This window comes from Tyto alba, unplaced genomic scaffold (assembly GCF_018691265.1).
Source record: "Tyto alba isolate M040663 unplaced genomic scaffold, T.alba_DEE_v4.0 Super-Scaffold_10, whole genome shotgun sequence".
NCBI lineage: Eukaryota > Metazoa > Chordata > Aves > Strigiformes > Tytonidae > Tyto > Tyto alba.
In genome coordinates this window covers 20,104,223-20,131,183 of record NW_024881262.1, presented here as the reverse complement: position 1 = coordinate 20,131,183, position 26,961 = coordinate 20,104,223, and the positions used below count along the sequence as shown (strand labels likewise).

Here is a 26,961-nt window from a genome sequence, read left to right as displayed (position 1 = left end):
AAAAGTCGATTAAACCAGGCATCAGAGATGGTCTAAATGAATGACATCTCTTTACACAGAGGTCTAAGCATAGCCTGCCTTTACTGGCTAATAATGTTTGTCTGCATGGGTAACACATACTTCTCTTAAGGAAGTAATTTAGGATGATCATCCATCACTTTTACTTAAAACAGCCTTTTTCCTCTCTGTCTTCTGGATGAATATTTACATTTATGATGAAAGAGTGTAAGATGAAAAAAAGACAGAACTAAAGAGTGATAGACCCTGTTTAGAAGTGATCACCCGCACTCTGGCAGCCATAAATAGCCATCACTATTCTCATATTTTAAGGATGATCAAACCAAAAACTAAAATAACATTTCTGCTACTGCTTCATCATCATTTCATGGCAAAAAACAAATAATAAAGGCTGACATGAAAATAAGCTCTTATTTACAATTTCTGCTTAGTCTTAAACCCCATATCACGTTATCCATGAATTCCTACAGATGGGGTTTAAGGTATTATTAACCTATTGGAATAAAAATACAAAGCAATCAAAACACGTTACTATTGGAACTAATATAAAACACCCCTTGCCCTTGTGAGCTATGGTAAAGTTTATCCAAGCTAATCCTATTCTTTAAGTAAGGTTTAAAAAGGTTGATAAATGATTCCAGTGTTAAATCAGCTTATGGGTAAGAATCTAACACCATAAACATAGATATGAAATGGGAATACAGACATGGAAATTAAGACAAGTTTCTTAATAACATTCTACATTCTTTTAAAGACTGCACTTGCTGTACTAGGAACATTTAGGACAGATGCACACCTCTTCCAGCCAAATCAGCTATTAAGATCTGAATTCAGCTCTTTGTTCAAGTTGAAAGTAATCTGCCCAAAACAGATGGCTCACCAGCATCACATGAAGGACATTTTCACATGTGTTAAAACCCAAGATGCTGCTTGCAAAGGAATAGTGGGGGGTTCAAGATCTCTGAAGACGCAATGTTTTAAATTCCACCTCAGTTCCTAAACATGAATCTTAAAATTGGTACGGAAAAGGAAGTTTTTCCAAGATCAAGCCAACAGCTTAGAAAACGCTGGCTATATACTAACACTGTTTGCTAGCCTTACCACTACACATAAAGCAGTAGTGGAAAATCCGGAACAGACAGGTGACATTCACAGGCCATCAAACACACTAGTCACTGAAAGGGTGAAATTAAGCTCACCTGCAGAAAGCCTGGGGAATCAATACTTTTGTTGGTGAAACGTAAAGACACATGTGCTACTAACCTTTGGCAAAGGCCAATGTATGAACTATTCTATAGCTGCATCCTCAAAAGCACTGGCTAAATGACTTTCTGCAACCACTACATGTCACTGTACATTCTGTTCAGACCATTGGATCAATAAAAATGCTCCAGTGCAGACTTGTATCTCAGAGAGGAATTTGTTGTGACATTTGGCTCCACCCTTCATCATGATGTTTACTGTTTCCATTAAATTCAGAGATGCAGCTGGACCCTTAATGTAATCCAGACATGCATTTTAGAGAGCTAGACTGTTCCTAATTAATTCTACAGCATCTTAACTGTACTCAGAATATCTCACAAAAGAAAGGATTCAGTGAGTTGATTTAAGAAAAAAAACCCAAATGTGAGACTGTATGTAAATCTACATAACACAGGCCCATCCAGATACTTAAGCAACTGTAACAGAAGTATTCTTTACACATGTTTTTCTGTCTCATTGGCAAACATGTGGGATTGGCAGACATTTAATGAAAGAAAAAGCATACTGACCTCATCATAGAAATCAGGATTCTGGGAATGATGTAGCACAGCGGTGTAGGCTGCCGTTGTAAATAATGGTCCACCTGGTTTCCCATAAATACACTAATAAAAGTAACATGCTTTAATTACATTGTGAAATCTGCTGATGATACCAGTCTTGGTATATCTAATATGCATGTACATTGGAAAAAATATCATGGAAGACTGATAATTACTTTGATCAAATATTAAGATAGATACTTTTAAGTGCTCAAACCTGCAGATTTTTATACACACTTCCAGTAAATGTCCATTGATTCTGTGAAAATTACCCTACACTCTACCAAGCAATGCAGACTTCTTAGACTTATTTCTTGATGTTAGCAATTTCAGTTTTCTGCAAAAAGCTTTACAAAAGCTATTTCCCTTTTATGCAGTTCAATACACAATATAATGCCTTTACTGACTTTTCAATGTTACAAAAGCTGTACCAGTTAACAATCGACTTGCTGGCAGAGTCCAGTCTGGAGGCTCTTGATTACTGTGTGATGGCAACTTTATTTATTGGTGGGAAAACTACAGTACAACAATACTATGCAATAGCCCTTTGTCAATAGCAAAGTTAAGAATTATGTTTAAGGTTCTTCTAATTTTGTGCCTCACTCATTTCAATCAAGTGTGCTGAGCTCAGTGAGAAACGTAGAGGAAGTGGTAAATTTTAGAATAAGCAAGTTGCACTGTAAAAAATGGTTAAGTTTTCTAATATTGTCTTCTTTCCCCTCCACCAGTCAGAAAGCTGGTACTGCAAAATGGCACTCTGAGCTGGAATCATTATCACCAGCTGGAATCAAACAGAACCACAGTGCAAATGTAGCAGGATACATGACAACATTCCCTCTTTAATTGTTCTGGGTTAGTATAGCTCTGGTTCCTGCGTTTAGTAAGTAATGTTCTCAGAAACATTGTTCTCTGAATATACTCTTGTTGTGGCTCACCTTCAGTGGCTTTGCTCCTTCTTCATCAGAGCTTTTAAATTCAATGCACACTGTTATATTCCGTGCCTGAAAAGACAGGACCGTCTTAAAGCTTAGGTCAGAAATGGGGTACCCATAAAAACACACACAAACTATAAATGCTGAAATAAGCTTTTATCAAAATCTAGAAGAAACATGCAGATGGTGTATCGATATTTAAAATGCCTTTAAGTCACAGTGATATGACAAGAAATAATATTTCCAAGAAGAAATGGCAAAAGGCAAGCCAGGCCTCAAACTGCCTGTGTAGAAGCAGATTATAAAATGACCAGCACTTAATTAAAGACAAGACACAGGTAATTTTCAATCACTATGAAAATGCAAATTTCATTTAAGAACTACAGATATTATCCAGATTAATTTTATCTGCACACGATTACCACATTATCTCTCTTTGAATCACCAACACAACTTAAAATTAATCCATAGATTCATTTCATTAAAATTGTACCAATGTTTTATGACTGCAAACATTAAAAAAGATCAAAAGCCAAGTCAGTGAATTGCATCATTATTTCCCCCTCCTTTACGGTGAGTATTTCTTCATTTCAATTAGAGTTCTTGCAGTATACTACTAACCAAAGTTGGTCTGAATTGGTCACATACTATACCTTGTTGAAGTATTTTTGGCTATCATACTTGAGGTGTTTTGGATATATGTATATTTGGTTCTTGTATACTCTGTAAGGTCGAGAATATTTTGTTGATTCCTGTATAAACTCCTCAACTTCTACTGTAGGTTGATGCTCCTTTACGTCATTAAATGGCTTGATTGGAATAAAAGATGAAGTTACACAGTCTTCAAAAGAACAGAAAAGAAAACCATCACATATTATGTTTGATTTTACAGTCTTACTACTAAGAATAAGTAATATTGAGATGGAATAAGTAAAATCCTGCCTTAACTAGCAAGGAATAAGTAATGCTGAGATGCAACAGGTCAAATCCTGCCTTAAATTGTATCCATGTTACCTCAGAACAATTACAATATATCACCCTTAAATGGTTTATCTCGCTTGAGTTAAACAGTACAGCACTGGAAACCTCTTTTGACATACAGTATTTGATGGCATAACAGCACCATTGGTATATGGACAGTTTCAACAGAATACACAGAAGTGATGCTGTTTCTAGTTAATTTTACAGCTCAATCTCTCATTTAAGTTTTTCTATTATCTAATAGCATAATAAACGAAATGAAGAAACAAGTAGTGCAGAACTAGAATAAAATATATGATGCAATTGGGATAACTGAAATCAGATCAAGAAACAGAAGATGAAAATAAGCACTCTGTCACCCAGACAGGGAGAGATTAAAAATGAGTAGAGTATACTCTGTCTGCCTGTGCCATTAAATCAGTGAGACGTTTAACTTCAGCTTGAAGAACTCAAGGGCTGTTTGAACAAAAGCAGCTGAGAAGGGTCACCAACCTAGGTATGTCCTGAGCTATTTCTGGGAAAAGCAATCTGAAGGTCCTGCCCACAAATTAATTCCTCAAATCTTAGAATAATCCACAGGAAAAGCCTACCAACTTGTGGTGAGGAAACTGAAAGAAGCTGGTGTTCCCTTGTATACACTATGTCCTTTTTTACTTTCTTCTAAACTAGCACAAGGGGAAATTGCCCATTTTGGGATAGTGCAAGTCCTCTGCAGCCCAAGCAGGTGGGGGACAAGCAGCTCTATGCCAGCTATGGCAGGGTGGTTTCTCTTTGCTTTCTACCAAACAGACACTGAAAACTTTCTTCCCAGCTTGCTACCCACGAAAATATGAACGTGTCCGATTGACCTGTACACCTAGCCAACAGACACAGATCCTGAATTAACCTGGAAAGATCCATATATGAAAACTTTTGTCTTTGCTAATCAGAATTATCAGCTTTAAAAGGGAATAGCTAAATGCTATTTATCATTTTTCAGCCAGAAGTGACCACTCACTGCTGTAGAGAAGCCTTGAGAAGATTTATTCCCCACAGTGCCAGCGATAGTCCCTGTAGATGATCATGCAAATTCCTCTGTTGGTCATCAAAGATACTCAGGGTCACATACAAACTTCTGAAGGTTTAGTCTTTTGCTACTAACATTCCCAGTACTTGGGAGACACTGCTCACTGCTCTTGGTCTACAAAGCTAAGATGGGAAGCTTTCTGTCTGGGCAAATCTCAGGCAAGCCATCTTAAAATAAGAGGGTGTGTTATGTCTTATAATTTGGCCAGCTGTCCCTCAAAATTGATTTATAAGCATTCTAATTCTGTCCCTTTTTGAATGTCATTAACCTTGGTTTTCATTCAAGAAATCCACGGACCAACCCAAGGATTAGAAAGCAGTGCTAAGGCCTCTCTGCGTAAGTTTTTCTGTGCTCTCCACACACTGCACTTCCAGTAGCCCATTAAAGTCTACAGGGAAATAGAAATAGTGTTGAACTAATAAATGAAGTTTTTAAATACCAATGGCTCAGATAGGAGAGCAGCAATACCCTGTAGAGTGTGAGAAGAGGCAGTAATAACAGGAAGAAGCCAGCTGGAAAATGAAGGCTCCTGCAGCCAGTTGGGAAGGTCTGGTTTCTCTGTGCCTCACTTCCATTGCACAGACACGCACACGGAGGCAACAGCCCAGTTTACTGTCAGCCACAGGGCTCTCGGCTACAACCTGCTCTCTGTGACTGCCCTCCACAAGAATGGAGCCTGACAGTTCAGGGTTTTAATGGGTATTTCAGGGGGGAAAGCAGGGGATGTAGCAGCAACAGTGCCTGCTGCCCTATTGCCAGCTTTGGGGCTCTGACTTTCCAGCGCAAAGGATGAATAGCAGGGACCACGCAGCACAGGTGGGAACTTCAAGAAGCTTTTTCTCTCCCCCTTTGCTAGAGCTACATGAGCTTGGCTTCTCCCCATGCAGCACAAAAAGCAGAAGTTTTGTTTCAGGTTAAATGCTCTCAGACAACATCCCTTGGTACAGCACTGCCTCCAGCTCTTATTGTAGCTATAGTAAATAAAGTCTTATAAAAACAAAGATCTACTTCTGTTATCTAATGCAAACTGATGCTAATGTGAAGCAGGGTAGTGTCAGACCCTGGAGATACAATTGTACTGACAAATTCTTGACAAGATCTTTGGCCACCTTCCTTTTCAGTGGCTTTTCTTGGCAATAAAGGATTTTAGTGCTAGCCTAGCATGACTTATTTTGGGTGGGAAGGAGGTGTTAGAACTGGTTACTGCTACTACAAGGTTTCCTTCAGAGCTAGCTGAAGTCAAGAAGAGTTTTCATGGAGTTTTTAATGAATCCTACAGCATGAAAGTTTTCTGGTACAGTTTTTAAATAATTTTACAACTGTCCTGGGCTGAGTGAGTGGTGGAGTTTTTTGGTGGCAGGGGAGGGGGCTATCGGGGCGGCCCCCTGTGAGAAGCTTCTCGAAGCTCCACTTCTGTTTGGGAAATTGAGCCAATCGGCTGCGCCTCTGCGATAACGTATTTAAGAAGGGACGTGGTGACGGGCAGTCGGACTGGTGAGGAGGAGTTGCTGCAGCTGCATGAACACCAAGGTCAGTGGAGGAACGGAGGAAGAAAGGAGGGGGGAGGTGTGCCGGAGCAGAGACCCTCCTGTATCCTGTGGTGAGACGGCAGGGCGGCCCCCCCCTGCCACCCATGAAGATCTACGGTGGAGTAGACATTGATTTACAGCCTGTCGTTCCTGCTCGCCTGATCAAGGTTCTGTGCCCGAAGAAGGCCAGGGTCTCATGGAAAAAGGTAGCCCCGCTGCTGTAATTCAGTGCTGGGAGGATTGCAGCATGCGGGGGAGTCCCACGCCGGAGCAGCTCGGGAAGGGCTGCAGCCGTGGGAGAGAATCCAGTCGGAGGAAGTTAGTGACCCATGACGGAGCAGTGTGGGGAACGCTGCGGCCCATGGGAGGAATTCAAGTCAGAGAAAGTTTGTGGAGGACTGTCTCCTGTGAGAGGGGGACCACGATGGAGCAGGGGGTAATAAGTTTTGGACACTCCCCTCACCGAAGATGAAGGAAGTGGCAGCACTGACTGCACCCCCCATTCCCTGCCCCTGCGCCACTGGGGGAGGAGGTAGAGATATCGGGAGCAGAACTGAGCCCGGGAAGAAGGGAGGGGTGGGGGGAAGGTGTTCTCAAGATGTGGCAATGCTTCTCACTGTCCTACTCTGGTATGTGTTGTTAGTGTCTGTAATAAATGTATGTTCTTTTTTTCTTCCCCTAACGAGTCTGCCTTTTGCTCATGATCATAAAAGGGGGATTTTCCCCCATCCCAGTCCTATCTTGGACCCCAAGCCTGGCTCTCTGTCCCTTCTCATTGCCGGAGGGGAAGGGAGAGAGAGGTGCTGCATTGTGGTTGGCTGTCAATCAGGCCTAAACCACGACAACAACCTTATTCAGATCAAGACAAGTTTTCACCATAGCAAAGAAATGTTTAAGCTGTTAGAGTTAGGGAATTTTCATTGATTTTCCACAGGAACTGAACACTTTACTAGCACATGCCCTTTAAAGCCAGACTTTCACTTGGACACAGCACACACTGAGTCAGGTAACAGTACAAGGCCCAGGCTGCTTTGGACCATTTGGCCTACTCTGAGGTATAAGTTTCTTTTAATTTCAAAAACAAAAATTGCTTTTGAAATGTTAGTGAAACTATTTTTTTATCTAATACCATATGAAGATGGTATAAGGATGTCTAATGATAGACTTCAGAAGAATTCAATAGTCCTAAGCTTTTGGCAATAGTGTGTCAAAGAAATGTGGCCCTTGAAACAGAAAATTTAAAAAGAGGAAAAGGATCCAGTTCAAAGCATCTATTTTTTAGCAGTTGCTGCACTGATGCCAGAGTGGCCTCTGAAGAAAGTCCTCCATCTAGTCTGCATTCTCAAAATCTGCTGCATGTCCCATCCGTGCTAATTCAGTGAGGATATGAGCATTACAGCCCATCAACAGTGCAAAGCTATTAACCTCAAGCTACAGAAGCCCACTCAGCAATTTGGCCTATTCCCTTACACACCCAAAGGCGGCCCTAGGGCTTTCATCCCACGTGGATTTAGCATATTGTATTCTGTACAGCTGGGGTGTATCTGGCCAGGTACAGGATGAAACAAAAAATGGTGTAATTAAATGAAAACAAATTAAGAACACTCCCCTGCCTACATTTTTTCTATACAACAATAGACACTTCTGCCACAACTGTCTCAGGGCAGCAATTATGGCTGGAAAGCCTGTGACAATGCCCTATTTAATTATAATAATTAATTCTAAAGTGGAATCATACTTGGATGTTCCAAAGGAACACAATCAACTGCAATCTCCAAACATCCAGGTATAGTCTGTATTTTGCTAATCTTCTCTGCTCTGCAATGACAGAAATGAAAACATTTTAGAAAATTAGAACAAGAGAGATGAGACCCAACATAGGAATTACTCTAAAATAAAAAACAGACCCTGATTTAAGATATAAATATATATTGAACACATTTAACATACACCTATTGGCTATTAAATTCAAATCAAATGCAGCAACAGGAAAGAAATGTGGTTTGTTTTGGTTTTTATTGGTTTTCTGGGTTTTGTTGTTGTTGTTGTTTATTTGCTTGTTTTTAATTTATTGGCCTCATTCCTGACTTCTCTTTGCAAGCAATATTATAGCATATTTTGTAGGAGAGGAAGAAACTGATGAACCAAACTTTATAAGCATTAACTTACCCACTTTTTCTTTCTAAATTCTGAATCAGATGTTCTCTAAAAGGAATTAAATGATCACTGAGATGAGAGGGGTTCACAGCATCATGGCTTCTGCAAATACCATTCTGAAAATGGACCCAGAAATATTCCTGGTGCCCAAGCAATTTGAGAAGTGACAAAACTGTGATGCTAAATTCATTTTATCTAGGAGATGCTTTAGACAGACAAAGCTGTCAGTGACTGAGACTCTTATATTAGTAGCGAGAATTTCAGTACATTTTCCTGACCAGTAAAATGGCACAAGAGATTAAGGGCCCAATTCAATCTCTGTAGTTGACAGTCAATCCTTCTATGGTCTGTTTTTATATAAATAAACAGGAGAAGTTAATTAGATTAATTGACTTCTAGGCACATTCAGAGTAGAAGGGACAGGAATAAATTAATGGTTCAGTTCTCATGTCAGTTATCCAGTATAAACAAAGACTTTGCTCTAGAATTAACCTGATTTACACCTGTGTAGAAGACTATCCAGCCAAACTGCTATTCACTAATTTACATACTGTCAAACATTTGGAGAATTTTCTTCCTTCCAATGTCTACTCTGCAGTTTGTCATGGAGACTCAAAGAAACAAAAGCAACGAGTGGGGAAAACATTAAAGAATGCTTTTTCAGTTTTTTTCTCTTATTTTTTTCTTCTTTCTTTCCCTGATATAATGTTTTCTTGTTGGTTACTTCATCTGCATCTTCCCTGACGGAAGCTAATTTAAGGAATCGCTATCTTTAGGTTATGATAACATTTATTACCTTGCCAGATGATGTTTCAGTTTTCCTGGAAAGTCCAACCTAAAGCACTCTTTGGCAGGTAATAGGCTAATGTGCAAAACCCACTAATTTAATATGGCCACTTGGACACAGTATTAAATGAAGAAAAAAAGCTGTGAAAGTTATTCTGAACAGCTTTATAAAGCTTCTATTCCTTCTCAAACCAAATTAAAAACTGTTCCTTACCTTCTGTATTCTGCTATTAGTTTAATCAAATCTTCCATGGAAATCTTATTACTTTCTTGCCTGAATAAAGGTGAGAATCGTGAGTCTCTGTCAACATTTCCCTGATTATCTTTAAACACTGGTCTATAAAGAAAGAAAAATAACATGTTTGTAAACACTCACCCATACATTATGATATGAATTCTGACACAAATTCAAGGGCTCCCAGCAGAGCTTCACACAAGAAAGCTCTTCCAATTTGCAGGAGCATAGGCAATTTCAGTTTACTTGCATGTGCAGTCCCAGTTCTGCAAAGACTTAAGACCTTGTTTTGTCCTACATGATGCAGACAGTCCCCGCTGCCCTCCGGTGAAGTGTGACTGCTCACAGTTCAGCCTTGCTAGGATTTAATGCTAGAACAGATCACCATCTAGTTCAGCATCCACCATTTTGTCCCCCTCTCCTGTAGCTAATTCTCCCTTGAGAAAGCTGGAAGTGTACAGCACCTCACCGGAGACAGCTCGCTGCTCCTGCCCACCCCTCGTCGCCCTGGCTGCAAGGCTGCCTTCTCCAGCCCCAGCGAGCTCTTGGGGCAGCCCTGGAGGGGCCTTCCCTGGCTGAGAGCCACTATCCCGGAGCCTGATGGCACTCTACCGTCTTGCTCACACATCAAGAATGTGACTCCTCACTTCAACAAAGAGACTGACTCCTTATTTCAAGGAAGCATTTTGAAGAATTCATTACATCAATAGGTAGTTTAATCTAGGAAGTTATTATCCAATGAAAACCATAATTTTAAAAACCAGAAATCATAGCAAGATGTCAAATCCCAACCACTACATCTCACCACGTAAAGACACGTATGCTTTTGCAGAACCAAGTTAGAGACCTCTACTGAATCTTCCTATGCATTAAATCTGTTCTCTGTCCTCCAGGAGCATGACATCAACTCACTGGGGCTTAGCTTTTCTTCACAAAACAAATTTGTGGAGTACGAATAAATTTTTGGTGAACTAGCTACCAAGTGCCAAATGAAATGGAAAAAAAGGATATCCATCTGTAACTGTGAACAAAAAGTATCAGCTGTTGTGTGCACAGGAAAACATTCCCAGGTATTTCCATTCCAGATCATCGACACTTGCAGGATTTAATTAAGACATTCCAGTGCCCTTTCTGTATACAAAAGGGTCACACACATTGGCTGGACTGGATAATGTAACAGCCATCCAAATTAATGAACGTTGGATTCAACTGTAGTACGCAAAAACATTGCTTAACAAAAGTAAAATGTTCTTGACACTAAGTGCTGTTCTGTGATTCATTTGGCCAATCTTGCTTCCTTAATTTACTTCTCTGTTCCGCTGCCAGTGAGAAGAAGAATTGATGCCAGCACAAATTGTTGCCAGATGCAAAATAATGGAGCAAACCTTTGGAAGAGGATCCCAAGGATAAGTATAAATGCACCGTGTCTTAACTTAATTAACTGAGAGAAGCACCACTACTTCATTTCTTTGTAACTAGAGAATAATCAACTCTTCTATCAGATTTTTGCTTCCAGCCGTTAGACAGAATAAGGTCCATACCAACACACCATGTCAAAATCTTAAGTTATTAGGGAGAAACCAGACCTCGTTTCTGGCAGCCAACACTTACTTTACAAATCCTATTAAAATGCTGTCAGAAAAAAAAAAAAAAAAAAGAAAAAATTGTAAGATTTAATAATTATTACAATATTGGTGACACTATGATATTTCTTGGACTCAGCACCGCTTCCTTCTCCAGACTGAGAGGACTAAAACATTCAGTGAGTGACTTCTGCCGTGTGCCACTGGGGTCTGCAGTGTGATGTTGAGCAAACTCAGGCTCTGCTGGAGTTTATTAACTTACTCCAGTGCAGGCTCTGACAACAAGCAAACCACTGCTCAGCACAGCAGGGTGTAGGGGCACTTACCAAGGTAGGGCTGGGGATATTTGTAAAAGGAAAAAGAACCAGGTCTGTGCTGTAGGTAGCTCACTCCGTGTCAGTGGTGCTGAGCACTGAGCGCTGCCGGGAGGCTCAGGGACATGGCATCGTCACCTCCTCCCCTCCAGCCACTCTGGTTTGGAGTCAGAAGGGCTTTGCAGAGTCCTCCTGCCTACCAGCGCTCCTCCCCGGTGCTCCCTGGGTATCATACACCCTACCTCTAGAACCGCTGCTCATCCAGGCATGAAACCAGGTATCCACAATACAAAACAGGTAAGTACTTTTACCCCTCCAACTTACACACACTACTCCATTCATGTAAAGCTCTAGCCATTACAAGAACAATTTAGGTGTCCATTGCAAACAAGATAACACTTCTTAAAAAAAGGTGTGTTTTATGCACTCAGGGAAGAGTTAGATAGCTTTCAGCTGGTCAAACTGTACTAGTGTCTCTGTTCCCCTGGTTCATTAAAGCTGAAGAATTGCCAGAGCGGCAAGTATTACGTGTATTATGTCTGCAGTTAAGTAACTGCAACCCCGTGTTTTGCTGGATCCTTTCAGGCTGCTGGGTGCAGGTGGAGCAAGAGTCACAGTGAACATACTGAAGGCATTTGAGAATGACAACTGTCACATCAAAGAAAAGGAAATGTAACGAAACACTTATACAATCCAGGAGTCCAATACTTGTCTAATATATTATCAGTTCAGTTCCTTACTGCCAGTTACTTATTTACCAGAGAGATTTTAATAAGAAAAATTTCACAGAACTAAAAACCCTGCAGAGATTCTAAAGGTGCTTATTTAGGGGAAAATAAATTAACAGATTTCACTAAAGAAACTGAAACATTGTCTCATGTATTTAAAGTGTTTCTATGATTCTACTTTTCTGACATTGTTAGCTGATAGTCCACAATCATAAAAATTCTTTAAGCACGGAAAACTTATACAATGTTCATACTAATGTTGAAAAAGCTACTTTTAAATAGTGGCTTCTGATTTGTGGAAAAATTGCTAACCTACAGGTTTAGAGATTCAGCATGAGATCTGCAGCTACTATAAAAATCAGTGCAGCCTCACTACCTTCAGTTACATCAGCCTACACCAGCTGAGAACCGAACCAGCAGCTGCACAAGCTGCTGAAGGATTCACATATTAGGCTCTAAATCGTGAAGTTTACAAGGGTGGAGGTTTGAATGAATAGCAGAGTGTAAAAACTAATCTCTGTGAGTGAAGTTTCCCGGCATCTACAATATGTAGCTCAGGCACATATTTGCAAACTTTGGAAGTTCTGGCAGGAATATGAGAATGGAAGATGGATTTGACACACTGTAATTCTAACACTTACTGTAATTATACCTGCGAGAGCACACAGACACCAGATCCCACCAACGCCAGCAAGAAATCAGGGAGGAACCCTGAGTCATGCTTTTCAATGATGCTAACAAACTGGATGCCACATAAGCTAATTAAGAGTTTCAGTCACATGCACAATACTGGACTATCAAGATTTTGGCTCGCTGAATGTGTATGTAACAAAACAAAACAAAAGAAAAATAAAAATTGCACTGTGGCCATCTGTAACTACTTTAAGTGGGGAAAATTTCCACACAAAACCAGGAGTATGGTTAATGCCAGAATGAAATAACTGGAAAACACATTTCCAAACCCAGGGTTTTGCTATTTATCATAGCCAAACCACTTTTTCCCCTGTAGTAAGATAGTCTCCTGTGGAAACTTCTATTTTCAAGCTGTGAAAATAGAAATAGATTTTATAGGGCCAAATTATACTTTGCTTTTACCAAAAAGAGTCCTGAGTAATGTTAATACATAAACAGATGTAAACAAGCACAGAATTTGACCCAATGAACTAAATACATTCCTTGTGCAACATCACTGATACTAAAAAGTTCATACATGTGGTGTACTAGGTCAGGGATTTTAAAACTATGCTATCTCATAATGTGATTTATAACGAAAAGGTTTAAGAGATGATAAACACACCCAAGTATATTTTCTGTAATTAATTCTACAGATGGAAGGAAAGCTTTTTAATGGTACGGGCAGTGAAGCACTGAATTAGGATGCCATCCAAAAATACTGCCTGCTGGAACTGAGGAATATCCACACACCCCAGCTATGTCCTCTGCCCACATGCAGGCCTCCTGTGTAAGGCACACACAATAAGCCTGCAAAATGTTGAACTCGCTGTGCATTTGCTAATGCCACAAGCATATATTCCCATTATATATTTGGAAAATCACAGCCAGAAATATTGGCTACACAAACATATCTAGGAATGATTTGATCCTGTCCTAGAGAAAGCAAAAATATAGTATGATGTTGAGGTCTTTTCAATGGTATTTTCTAAGACTGGACTTCACATTTAAAAAGGATCCTGTAATTTCAGGGAGAATATCCAGTGAAACGAGTAACTTCCATGTCTGAAATTGAGAGAGTATGGGACAATAGCCAAGGGTTCCCATTGACAAAAAGTCTCAAGGAAGCAGACTGAGGAGGGCGCAGACTCAGAGGTATTCCCATACTTACTGTACTGAGCATCACACAAGCAAGCTCCTCTCAAACAGCTCTACTGTTCTCATCCTGACTTACGTCCTTTGCCACATTCCAGCCTGTGCCTATTAATCATTCTGCATGGAATTCCAAAAAGGAAAATCTCTGTTCATTTACCCAGTGCATACTGCTGGGTACAGCAGCAGCAACTGATGTGCTCTACTTAGATGACTAGTAGTTAAGTAGAGCAATCCATCTCTAGAAGACACTTCTGCTCCCATGGCTGTGGTCACTGGAAGCTGTTGCTATCATATACTATGTTACTAGAACTCAAAGAAGTCACATGCAGGTTTAAATTTGCTGGAGCACTATTTATTAGTCAAGCTTGATCTAATCAATATTTTATTCCTTACTCCAAATCAGTGTGGCCCATTATTACAAAATAAATTTATGCAGCTATAGTACTATGTCTGAGATGACCAAGGAGCTGCCAATTGGTATTTTAATGATAAAATATCTGAAATAACACAGAACCGAAAGGAGAGGAGAATCTTCTGAAAAGCACCATTTTCTTAGTGCAGCCCAGCTTGACAGGCATTTAAGGTGCTGCCCACCTTACAGCGACAGAAGTAAAACTCCGTTCAGGCCTGTCAGACGTCCCGTGGCAGAGCCAGCGCGGGCCTGCAGCTACGATTCTGGGCCGAGGCAGAGCACGACGCAAGGCGCCTGAGCGGCACGGCCGCCGCACACCGCCCAGCTTCTGCGTACCGCTGCAGGGCGGCACATACAGCACGGCACTGCCCGCACCCCGCGTCTGCCTGCTCTCTCTCACTGAGGGGCAACTAGGGGTGGCCAGTTGGAGAATCCTGTGGAAAGGAAGCGTGCTTCCTTCAAAGTCAGGAAACTTTTCGGTACTTTTTAATTTTTTGGCAAAACACACTTTGAGATAAGATGTGGAGGAATGTTTTAGCTTTCTCCACGTGCATGAGTGACTAGCCAGACCCTGACCCAGTTAAAACCATCCTGCCACCTAAAGATAGCTACGGCAGTGACTGAGTTGCAGGACATATCACTGATGGTACTGCCACAGACCACAGGCAGGCAGCACAGAGTTAATAAAAAGCCTCAAGTCAGTCTGATGGCAAGCTTGCACCTCCTGCCATCATACAGCCCATCACATGCTAAAAGTAGCTCTGTCAACCCAAGAGACACCTGTCAATACAGTTTTGATGAATGGTCCTTTGGCTACGCAAAAGTAGTAAATATTAATGAGTATCCTTAAGCTTGCGATGACTGATCAGAACACATTATCTGCCTTTCTCTTGAGCATGCACGTACTTCTCCTGGTCCTACCGGATACTGACAAAAATTTATGTCAATAAAAAATAAATGAACTCTTCAAATGGCTGTACCTTACTGTGTGTTTTCTCCTTTGCCATCTAAGCACCATATTATAAAATCATAAGCTTTACCCTACACACAGCAGAGGAAACTGCACTTCTGGTGCTTCATACCTCCATACCACAAGCATATAGCCACACAGCTACCCTTTGTGGTCAGGGGCAATGAATGCCATAATGTGAATTTTTCACCTAGCACTTGCTTCTCCTTCCTCCCTACAGCTTCAGGCAGCTCTCCACCTGGACCAGAAAATAAGACTGAAAAGATCTCTAGCACCAAATCATTGGTGGAGCTCATGATAAATTGATATTCTGTCACCCACCTTTGCTACTCCCTGGTGACTTCACTACATACCTGAAGAAAAGATTCCACCACAGGAACATTTAATGAGAAAGTAACCAACATTTATCTGTGTGAAAAATAGGGCAATGAAATAATAAAGCCGCAGGATCTTCTGTGGCCCTGGACCATGTAGAAAGCTTTGCTTAGCTTCAGACAGAAAGCATGGAAAAGATTAAAAGGATACAAGTCCAAGAGCAGAATAAGCTATAAGATACAAAATTATGAAAGTAATTAATACATACCTCACTGACCAAGCAAATGGCATACGGTATTTCCCCAGCTTGCTGCAGAACTGTTTATTGGATTTTAACACTTTCTGTGCGCACTGCAAAAAAATAAAATATTAATTATTTAATCAGTATCATTATAATATCTGAAATGCAGCATAGAGTACATCCAAGTACTCCTCTGCTGAAGAGGCTATAGTGTTCCTAAAATAATTTAGCCCGATACTGCCCATAACAGAAGGTTCTGGGTGGACTGCAAAGACATCACAGATGAATATGTTGCTGTTGATGAACAAAAGCCCTTCACCATCCCTTCAGTCAGAACTGTGTTAGTTACAGTTATTCCAGTCTTCTGAAATACACTCAAAGCAGATGCATCGCCTGCTCTCAGAGAGAAACAGGTACGTACCCCAAATTTGCTTGTATACAAAGTGCACTAACTCACAATCTAAAAGATTCCTGATGGAGAATTTCACTCTGCTAAGACATAACTAGCATTGGAATGCATCATGAATGGATTCATATGTTGCAGACAAAACGGTACGTCGTTCATTCAGTCGATGGAGCTTGGATATTTGCTTTCTTAGGTGTGGGCCTCCTGTGAGCTGTCTTGTTCAGCAGCCACACACTGGTGGGATTTGTGAGCACAGTTTGCAATGTCTTCAGCTTCTGATAGGCTGAAGCTGATAAAGAAGGAACTGATGTTCCTGTTACATTACCTTAAAAGAATCAGGATTCTTAATGTAAGGTTCAGCACTGCTGGCAATGTTTCCTGTAAGTACCTTTTCTATTTTTGCCACTAATACGATCTCAGAATGAGGATTACTTATGGAGAACAGAGCCTATGGATAAAAGAGACAACAGTTAAAAAGTATATAGCAATACTGGAGAAATGAAATACTGCCCATGCTTTCTCTTGATGGAAACAGTAACAAACCAACTTCAGAAAGGGTTACTGAGGATTATTATCTCCACATATTCAATACAGCCAGATGGAAAATAAAATCATTGTGCTAGTGCTGAAGTAGGCTTGTGCACATGCAACACCTTGCAAACAGACTGACTTGTGTTAAGAAGCAGCATGACCACGTTGGCATCACCTAACCTAAGTGCTGTCCAAGAAGAACAGTTAAGTGCTGGCCTGACTCAGTCACACCTTGGGGGAATGACCAGGAGAAGAAAAAGTAACATATGGGGTTTCAGAGTAAGACTTACAGCAACAGCAAGAATGTGGAACAACTTTGAGATTAATGCAGTATCTAGGTGTCATTTTAAGTTGCTGTTTTGGCAGAGGTCAGCAAGTGAACCCAAAGAGCATGGGAAACATGGGTGATTTCTCTACATAACAGACCCTAACTTTTTAAAGTTTGGATTGTAAATGGTTTTAAAGTCTATACAGGGAGCTCAAAAATCAAGCATCTGTACGCAAGCACCACTGATACACATAAAAGGAGTATTCTTGAACACAAGAACCACTGGTAGTACAGATAAATTCTCTGGTGAAAATGAATACTACTACTGAACTAAAGTAAGTCACATGAGTCAGTCAGTCGTGCAAGCCATACATGGAATACCTGTTTTGGGTATTTCAGCCATTCTTCTGGGAAGCCCTTGACACGTGGTTCTTCCATTTCATTTGAGTCTATATTTTCAACAGTGCCATTTTCTAATGAAAATGAGGAACCTGAAATCATCTGCCTAACGAGCGTGTGGTTCAAATCCACATGAAAATCAGCAGAGATCTTCCTGCCATCCCTGACATCATACAGCGCCACGCTCACAAAGAAAGGCTCTACCTGGAGAAGCAAACAGAAACATAATATAGTGGTAACTGAGAGCAATGGGGTAAACTCTACCTTTTAATAGGTTCCTGCAGCTAGAAAAAAAGAAAGCAAACAAATATTATTTACGAATTATTCATTAAAAACACATGCTTACACACATCCCTGTCAAAGTTAGCTTCCAAACATGTGATTTTAGGGGCTTTTAAAGGTAGTTTGTTAACAATGTGCCAGAACAGTAATTGACAGCTAACTTAGAAACTCACAGAATAAAAAACAAATGTATTTGTCACAGATAATTATCACAGTAAATGAATAGAGCCCCAGAGAAACATCTTACAGGATTTTAAAAATGTAGATTCAGAGTCATTATAAAAGAAAGAAGAGTGAGGGTGGGCTTTCCAGAGATCGTCAGAAATGTGGCACAAAGATGACAAATATAAGTAGATGAAAAATGTTTACTGGTACAAACACAAATGCATGGGTGTATTATTCTGTGGGAAACACATGTTCCATTTTGCTAGGAAACCAAGAGCATTCAAACTGCTCCGACAGTACCCACTTATTCTATCACATAGTACAAGGGAATTAAGTCCTATGACTGTAAGTAACCTCCAAAGAGCCTTCATAGTTCTGAGAAAATAAATCAATCTCAGAGTAACACCTGAGCTGTCCAGAAACCAGAATCTTAAAACTTTGGAGATAAGGAACAATGCATGGCAGGTACAATATTCTATTCTTTTCCAGCTTCTGTAGTGAATTAATGCGTGCCCTTGGTACAGTTCTCACAACTTCATTTAAACATTTGTTGTAGTCTGCCAAAATGAAGTATTGATTACAACATGCTGAATATGCACTCATGTAGAGGTCATCTTCAAATGAAGAGGGGGGCAAAAAACAAAAAAAATCAGTGCCTCCTATGTAATGTATGGCAGTTGAGTTGGCAGGGCACCAATTTCTCAAAACTTTCCTGCTTCAGAGAACTAACTAGAAGCTATGGAATGACAGCTACATCTTGCTTTTCCCTGCCCTTTTTTCTTAAAGTAAGAATAAGCAAAATTTTCTGGCTTGTCCTGTTTTTAGCTGGGCTTTTGCACTAGATGAAGCATCCAGTCCTTTCTGTTTTGCCTTCTCTTCTGTAATTTAATCTGCTTAGTTCCTGGTCTCTCTCTGAAAAACACAAAACCAGTTCACCAGCAACTGATACTCAATTGCCTCCCTACATAGGTCTTGGCAGTTTAAACTTGTCGTTCTTACAGCAATTGTTAAGAATCCTCAAGGTTTTAACATTTTTAACTCCCCATCGAACTGTAGCTAAAAGTCTGCAACCTAAATCAGCTTCAAAATGTTTATTGAAAATTCATCAGTTTCATTATTCGGTCCAAAGGGATGAGCAGAAAAGGAGTGAATGCATTATGCGTGCGTGATAAAGCTTCCCTTTTACTTTCTCTTTCCAAATTAAGAAGAGCACAGAAAAAGAGAAAAAAAGAAGGGAAAAAAAATCACAGGGAAATAAGTAAAACATACATTGGTTGAAGGATCATTTTCATTTTCAGTAACACAGGCCTGGAGGTTCAAGCTGAGGGATTTGCAAGTTATCAGGATCCTCTTTGCAGGCTTTTCTTCAAATGGCTTGATCACTGAGTTTGTCCCTGGAAACTCCTTCTTCTGAGGATTCAGTGACTGAAATAAGTTGGGCGATTTGTTATACATGAGAAAAGCACAGCATTCCAAAACTAAGCAAGCTTTTTAAAGGTCTTGACAATCACTGTGACTATTTCAAGCCACTTAATATTTTTAATAACGGTGCCACAGTTGATTGACAAGAGTTCAAGTGTGAATATATACTGATCCCAATTTTACTTACGTCTTCTTTTTAACTAAAATAAAGTTTCCAGTCAAATCACCAATAAATGTACATTCAGTGCAAGGAATAATATTCTTTGAATCATGGACTCTGAAACTAAATGATAAGCAAGCTAAAGGTAAAAAGAAAAGCTTCTTACATCTCCAGCTAAACTTTTTTTCACATGGATAGCCTTTTGTACCTCCAGCTGTACCTTCTCTCTGCTTTTTATATCCATGCATATTTTTGTAGTTAAATGCAGTGTAATGAATAACAATAAAAACACTGTTCTTGTAACTTACCCAGTCCAAGAGAAGGTTCTGCTCCTGTAATATTTTCAGTCTGCTTTAATGATTCAAAGCTTAGCTACACTGGACTAGATGATCTCTAGAGGTTATTTCCATCCTCAACCATTCTGTGATCAGATATAGGTAGAGTCTATACAGAAATCTCTACAGACCAGAAATAGCTCCCCTCACCCTTCAAAGCTGAAGTTTTGGGTATACCCAGTTGCTTGCTTAACTTCAATCCACCCTGGTGGCTTAGCTAACCCAGTCAGCTCAGACCACCTGTATTTTAAAACATCTAAGAAATTGAAAAAAAAAAACAAACCAAAAAACCACTTACTGCTATATCAGGATCCAAAGAGAAAAGATTTAATCGCTCTGTGTTTCGAGAGGCTTTCACTGTTTCTTCTGTTTCTGTGATGTACTGTGGTGACAGATAATAAATTAGTTTTCTGCACAGGAACAGAAATCCATAGAGTTGTTAGACTTCTACATGAATGATCAATGTTTCATTTGTAACAACACTTCTCATTTCTGTAGTAGGCATCCCAAACCACCTTCAAGCACTCTTTGAAGGTTATATGCTTGTGAAGCAGGGATTTTCAGGCCATGATATACTTCTAAGGAACCCCAGAATAGATGAATTAAGTAATTCAAGTTCATATATCTTCCTAAAGAATCCACTGTGTAAGATGTCAGAATGGGGGATCACTGCACTAAAATCACTAAGGATTCCCAAGTCAAAGGAAAAATAAAAGCCCCACAGAAAACCACTTGTGTCAGGGGGAGGTCAGGAAAGGGAGCAGGAAAGTGCAGCTCAGCCTTACAGGTGGGCAGACAGACAGACTGCAGTGTGTCATCTAAAGGTTAGGCTGGGAGTCCTTTCCCCATCCCTTCTTCTGCCACAAGGCAGGATCAGTTACACCCATTTTATTTCTGACAGACACATGCCTATGTTAATAATAAGCTCTCTGATAAAACCAACTCAACTTCCTGAAGCCACCTGGTGCCTTCCTACCCTGCCTTTTAAAAGTTTATCCTTATGTCTAACTTTGTTAATTTTTTCCCCCCTATTTAAGCCCATTCATGCAAAATGTGAAGTATGCCCTACACCTTCCCTTCCTCTTACGGATCCCTCATGGTATCTTTGAAACATTTTTTCTCAGTCTAAACATGCTCAGCTCCTTCAGTCTTTCTCCGAACTTTGTTTTTCCTAACTTTGCTTTATTTTTCAATCTCTGAACAATTAACGGAGTCCACAGCTTTCCTGGTTGCCCTTAAGTACAAACCTTAGCTGACAAGGTACAGGCTATGCTCTTGTTCAGGTCCCATTCAATGTTTTGTGCTTTTCACAATAGTGTGACATCACTAGCACACATTAAGTAACAAGCAGAAGCAGCACAACAAGACCAAGAGCTCCACATTCACTTCCTGACAACTTCATACATATCAACACAACCTACAGTAAAATGTAGACCAAATTCTGTTGTCATTTGTATATACAGCTTTCAGTTCAAATCTGTGGAAGTAATACCCTCAAATAGCACGTGGCTGTGTAGATAGATAGTGTCTATAGTAGCTCACTGACAGAAGACTACAAACAGATCTTACATTCATTTAAGAAAAATCAGTGAAATATTTCCAATCTAGCTTTTCATCAAAAAGCTTCTTAACATCATCTACAATTATCTCATCCACATGAAGCAGTTTATGAGATCCAGAGGACAAAACGTCTCCCCTGATACCACATGCATCTTTCAATGAAATTACAGAAGGTGATGAGCAGCTCACAGCTCGTTTCCTTTCAAGTCACACAGGAAATCTTGGCTCTCCAAGGGCCAAGATCTTCTGAAATGCAGTTAAAAAGAGTAAATATTTCACAGATAACTGCAGGGACCAGACACGTACTGACTTCACAGGTCTAAATCAAACCACTTTAGGTAGCACCTACTTTCTTTACATCCAGTTGAGCTTTTCTCATTTAAACCAAGCCATCAGATGTTCAGAAAGAAAATTTTTCCTGTCATTTTTCATGGCTCTAACAATCATAATGGACTGTGCTATATTTTAAAACCTTTCACAGTATGATCATCTATTGGCAGGCATTGTTCACCTAGGTAACACTTTCCACCAAACTTGTAAAGATAAATATAACAACCATTACTTTTGCAAAGTCTGGGTGCAGGGTGTTCTCTGAAGAATCATTCTCTTCCTGAGAGCAATCATAATTCACCAAAACTTCTGCCGAGTCTTGAAAAGAAAAGAAAAAAATATGCAAATATTTTTATTATACTTGCTATTACCATTGGGTTTAGGGAAAAAAAAGAAAAGAAAATCTATCCCCATGCTATTTCTTTTTATTCTCTTTAGTATCATCAGGCTAATAAATGGAAGAGATACTCTGTCCTCCTCAACCTCATCTCCCACCGGTGCCTACTGTAACTTAGTCTATATTTAAGCTTTCAAACAATAGGTCTGACTCTTCTCAGTGAAACTTCTGACACATTTATCCGTAACATATATTCATGCCCACAATAAAGACGCTTTCCTTTGCTCTCTCACTCCCTTCTGAAACTACACCGAGGGTTTATGTCGACTGGAAGATTTTGGAATCCCAGTAAAGGGAGTCTTCAGTGAGGCAGGCAGGACCTTACCTGCTCTTTGAGAAGGGCAAGGATGCAGTCGGGATTCCATAAGCTGCAAATCCATGGATCCAGAGAACAGCACTACACAGCAACCCACCCTTTGCTTTGCTTAGCTCACCAGGGACCATTCTGCTTTCACTGGGTAATTCAGCACAATGTGAAATAAGTCATTACAGCCATTTAGGGCTCTTCTGCCAAATAAGCATCATGCCTTTTGACAAGTTAACTCCATAGCACATTCCTATTGCTTGCTATCAGGGTTTTTACAAGTAGAGACTTCTGTTTTCTGTTAGCCTTATGTCTTTGACCTTTTATGCTTATATTTCTTCCTGTTTCACTAATATACCTTATGGGTAGGAGTTTCAAAAGTACTTCTCTGATTCTGAAATGCAAGTCTCTTGCGCATCCAAATTATGAAAAAAATCTCTGACTATATGAAGGGTATCCTGTCCCTCTTAAATCAGAATTTACTACAAACACCAGGATAAAGCCTTCAATTAGCTCTAAACTTCCCCAAGATCCAGACACGTGTGGAGCTCAGAACACATGCAGTTCAAATCTGTATTAAAGTTTCAAGTATTTTCAGTCTTAGAATTTCAGCTGGGGTTCATCCAAACTAAATGAGGATTTATTAGGTGGAGGAATGAGTTACTGTGGTATAAGAGAGCATCCAATTCTTTCTTCCACAATGAAAGAATATTAATATACAAATTCACAAAAGCAAGAAATGAAAAGTTAATAAGCTTCCAGGAAGAGAGCAATATATCATAGCTGGGATTATTTTTTTTTTTAATTATTAGATCCTGTTTTTTTAAAGAAAACAAAGCGCTGGAAAAAGAACTGATTTAACCTCTCCGCAGCACAAAACTTTTTAAAACCTTCAGACTCTCAAGACAGTAAAATACAAAGTACTAGCAAGATCACTGACAGGACTGTATTTGAAAAAGAGCTGCATATGCAAAGCAGAACCATGCTGCTCCTGCTGACTTTGTGGGGAGAAGCTTTACCTCCCCCACAGCCTTTTGAAAATGATCTGTGGGGAGTTAGCTGACATTGTTCAGGGATTGCCAGAAGACTGGTGCTGCTCCGTCAGAAATCAATAGGTGCAGAATCCATTACAGACTTAGGCAGTTAAGATGATTCAGTAGTGATATCTGAAGGTTCAATTTTTTGCATTTGATTTAAAAAACCCAATGCAAGAGACTATTCACTCTTACCAAGTTTCAGATCAGTGAGATCTGCACTTTTCCTCTCCTGAATGGTTCCCTCTGGGCTTATTTGCAGGATTTTGTTGAGAGTGAAAATCCAGTCATCCATATCCTGCTCATTTTCAGCTGCCAGCACAAAGTATGTGAGGTCATTCATTTTCAACTCAAAGGCATGTTTCCTAAGCCTGTTATTCTGTTGGAACAAAAGGAGAAGAAAAATAAACACTAGAACTAATTATAAAAAGGGACTGGAAAAGGCATCCATAAGATGGACTTGTATATGGCCACTCCTTAAAAATAACATTCAAGCAAAATTCAGTGGATTTAAAGAAAATCCAAGTAGTGTGATATTAACAGAAATTTATGTTAATTTATTGCTGGGTCTTTGTGCATCTAAGATCTTCTATGACCAAATATACGTCTCCTATTTAGTCACAGAAATCTAAGACTCTGGACAGTAACACTTCAAACTACAGTAGGGAATATCTCCCAAAGGGAATAATGAAAGACCTCTGAGGGCTAAGTACAGTATTACTACATGGGTGTTGTAGTTGTCTCGAGAGAACACCTTTAAAGCCCAAGTCTCTTACACCTTAACAGCACACCAGACACTCAAAAAGATACTAAGTAGTGTTAAGTCATGTCAGTATTCGCTCTGTGGGAACAGGACCAAGTTCACCAAGTTCAAACTAGCAAGCAACCAAAGTCGGCACATGGTCATAGACTATTCCATCCCTGACTGCTGAGGTTGGACCTGAACAGGTCAAAGCTAATTGTGAACAATTTATAAGATCTTCTGTTTGAAGATATTTACAGATGTTGCTAACAAGATACATAAAGGTAACAATTTCTGAGCACCTGTTGAAGTTAGAAACATTGTGGTTAGGATGAGAACGTTTCTACATAATTTTATACTTTTCATATTTTTCTGAAAGGCCTTCTGGATGGTATGAGTCTAAACTTGGAATAGAGATTAACCAGTAAATCTCTCCAGAAGATTGCAATAGGACAAATTCCTCCACATGAAAAGATTACAATGGGTACTTCCCACTGCTGCTTTTGTGTTAGAAGGATTTTAAAAATGACTAAGGTGATTTCAACAATTCTTTGCAGGAGGCAAAAGGTGAGGTATAGTGCTGAAACAGCTCAATAAAATTAAACAAAGTGATATGATCTAATATAATGTGCTTTCTTCCTCAAATTTAACAAATTAGTGAGGCTTTTATCTCTTAGCCTTCTGAAAGCAGTTGCAACAATTGTCTCTTCCTCCTTACTTAAATCTGAAAGAACACCGACCGGTCCTAGCCCCTATTACTTCATCAAACTGTTACAAACACGGACTATGCACATTAGTGCCACTGTTTTGTTTTCAATATTCCAGAAAATTGCCATCACTTTGTTGACACATCTAACCTTGGAGAGATGCTGACAATTTAAAAACAATTCATCCACCCCATAACTGGCTATTTCACTCAGTTTTATTTTTCTTCACTAACAGTCTCAAGTAACGTGACAATGGTATCTTGTAGCTCTGCATACTATAACTATTTCTCAGTGCAGTCCTATATCAACAAGTTACTAGGAATAGCTTCTAAGCCAGATGGTGAGATACAGTGATATTTTTATTTAAGAGGAACAGAGGCAAAATCTGATACTGATTAGCAGAGGAGGAGACGGAGAACCCAAGACACTGAGAATAAAGATCCATGAATGTTTTTTTTTCCAACAGCAGAGATGATTTAGAAGATTCCTCCCCAATCTGTTGTTAATCACTTGCTCCAGTCCTTATATTACATGCCATGACCCAGCTCAGGAATCAGTTAAGACTGAACAACTTCTTGAGCTACTCGGGGTCAACAGTCAGTCAAATCTTGGCTTTTCAAACTGACTTGGGATTGTGTGTGTGTATGTGTGTTATTTCTTAGTTCTGCTACTGGAAATTCTCTTGGTAGGAAATAGTTTTTCTCTCAACTACTTCACTGAGGTGAATATTCTTTCAGGGATATGAATTTCAGTTCACCCAACACAGCATAAGAACAGGATTGGGTTTTGTGGCAACTGGTTCTTTGGTGTCCAATAATTTTCTTGATCCTGAAATCACTCTAATCCTCCAATCACCGCATATATTCAAATGAATGTAAAACAAAGACTAAAACTGCATTGAAACCTGGTTTTACTGATATAATATGAGGGCTTGACCAAGATCTAGAAGTTGAACAGAACTATGCCAAGAATCTTAGGTAGTGTCCGTTCCAAACCTGGAAAGATAGATTATTTGTATAAGTGGATTATGTATACCAATTTATGCACAATCTATATAGAAAAATGCTACATTTCAATTTCTCTTCAAAAAATACAAAGAGCATTAAAATGAATGCATTTCTTGTCTATATTATGTATTTCCCCCTACAGACATGGCCAAGGTCTTTAAATCAGGTTCTGTAACACTATTAGACATTATCTAATAGAGCAATACATCTCGCATGCTGAATCTTAAGAACATTAGGGCAAGGGAACTTCAATATCCACTTTTCCATCTGCTCTTCAGACTTCTGGCAAGCAGATGAGATCTACAGCAAAGTCTTTGTTTCAAGTCTAAAGCCAACTATTTTCTTCCTGATCAGTTAACAGGAAAAAAAAAAAAAAAAAAAGTACCATTTCTCAGTTTGCTACTTTATAAATCCTTCCCTATGGTGTGTGGACCTTGAGGTTGACTTGTAATCTTCAACACTTAATTTCAGGTTTAAAATTTCTTCCATTAGGAAATAATACAAGATTCAAAAAGAAACTATGGATGAGCTATAAATAAAACATCAGGCTAAGTCTAATGCTTGCAGGGTCATTCTTCCAAAATAACAAAAAATAATAAAAAAATAAATTATTTTGGAAGTATTTTGTATTTTATCTGAAGATGATTTCTCCAGGATGTTTACTACAATTTAGATATTCAACCTCTATCAAACAGGAGCTTGAAGTCATTCATAGAGAGTGTGCTGGGTTTGTGTGGTGGGGGTTTTTGGTAGCGGGGGAGGGGGCTACAGAGGTGGTACACTCTGAGAAGTTTCTTTAAGCTCCCCCAGCTCCAAGTCAGACCTGACTCTGGCCAGGGCTGAGCCAATTAGTGACAGCGGCTGCACCTCTGCGAGAACTTATTTAAGAAGGGGAACATGAGAGGGGGGTTGGGACTTGAGGAGTTATGAGAAGGACACCTATGCAAACACCGAGGTCAGTGGAAGGAAGGAGGAGGAAAAGGGGACATGTGCACCGGAGCAGAGAGCCCTCCTGT

The 26,961-nt window shown here is 39.7% G+C and overlaps 1 protein-coding gene across 11 annotated transcripts in view; it reads right to left on the bottom strand.

Moving 5' to 3' along the window:
- DOCK10 (dedicator of cytokinesis 10) overlaps positions 1 to 26,961 on the bottom strand; it is a 159,004-nt gene that overhangs the window by 51,064 nt on the left and 80,979 nt on the right. For all 11 annotated transcript variants that reach the window (XM_033005484.2, XM_033005477.2, XM_033005479.2 and 8 more), the window contains 12 exons: positions 23,685 to 23,868; positions 21,987 to 22,072; positions 20,163 to 20,246; positions 19,217 to 19,372; positions 17,483 to 17,704; positions 16,628 to 16,750; positions 15,924 to 16,006; positions 9,486 to 9,608; positions 8,067 to 8,146; positions 3,406 to 3,593; positions 2,756 to 2,821; positions 1,791 to 1,883 (listed from right to left, as the gene is read on the bottom strand). In XM_033005484.2, the coding sequence (XP_032861375.2) occupies positions 1,791 to 1,883; positions 2,756 to 2,821; positions 3,406 to 3,593; positions 8,067 to 8,146; positions 9,486 to 9,608; positions 15,924 to 16,006; positions 16,628 to 16,750; positions 17,483 to 17,704; positions 19,217 to 19,372; positions 20,163 to 20,246; positions 21,987 to 22,072; positions 23,685 to 23,868 (1,488 nt within the window). The remainder of the gene's footprint in view (positions 1 to 1,790; positions 1,884 to 2,755; positions 2,822 to 3,405; positions 3,594 to 8,066; positions 8,147 to 9,485; positions 9,609 to 15,923; positions 16,007 to 16,627; positions 16,751 to 17,482; positions 17,705 to 19,216; positions 19,373 to 20,162; positions 20,247 to 21,986; positions 22,073 to 23,684; positions 23,869 to 26,961) is intronic.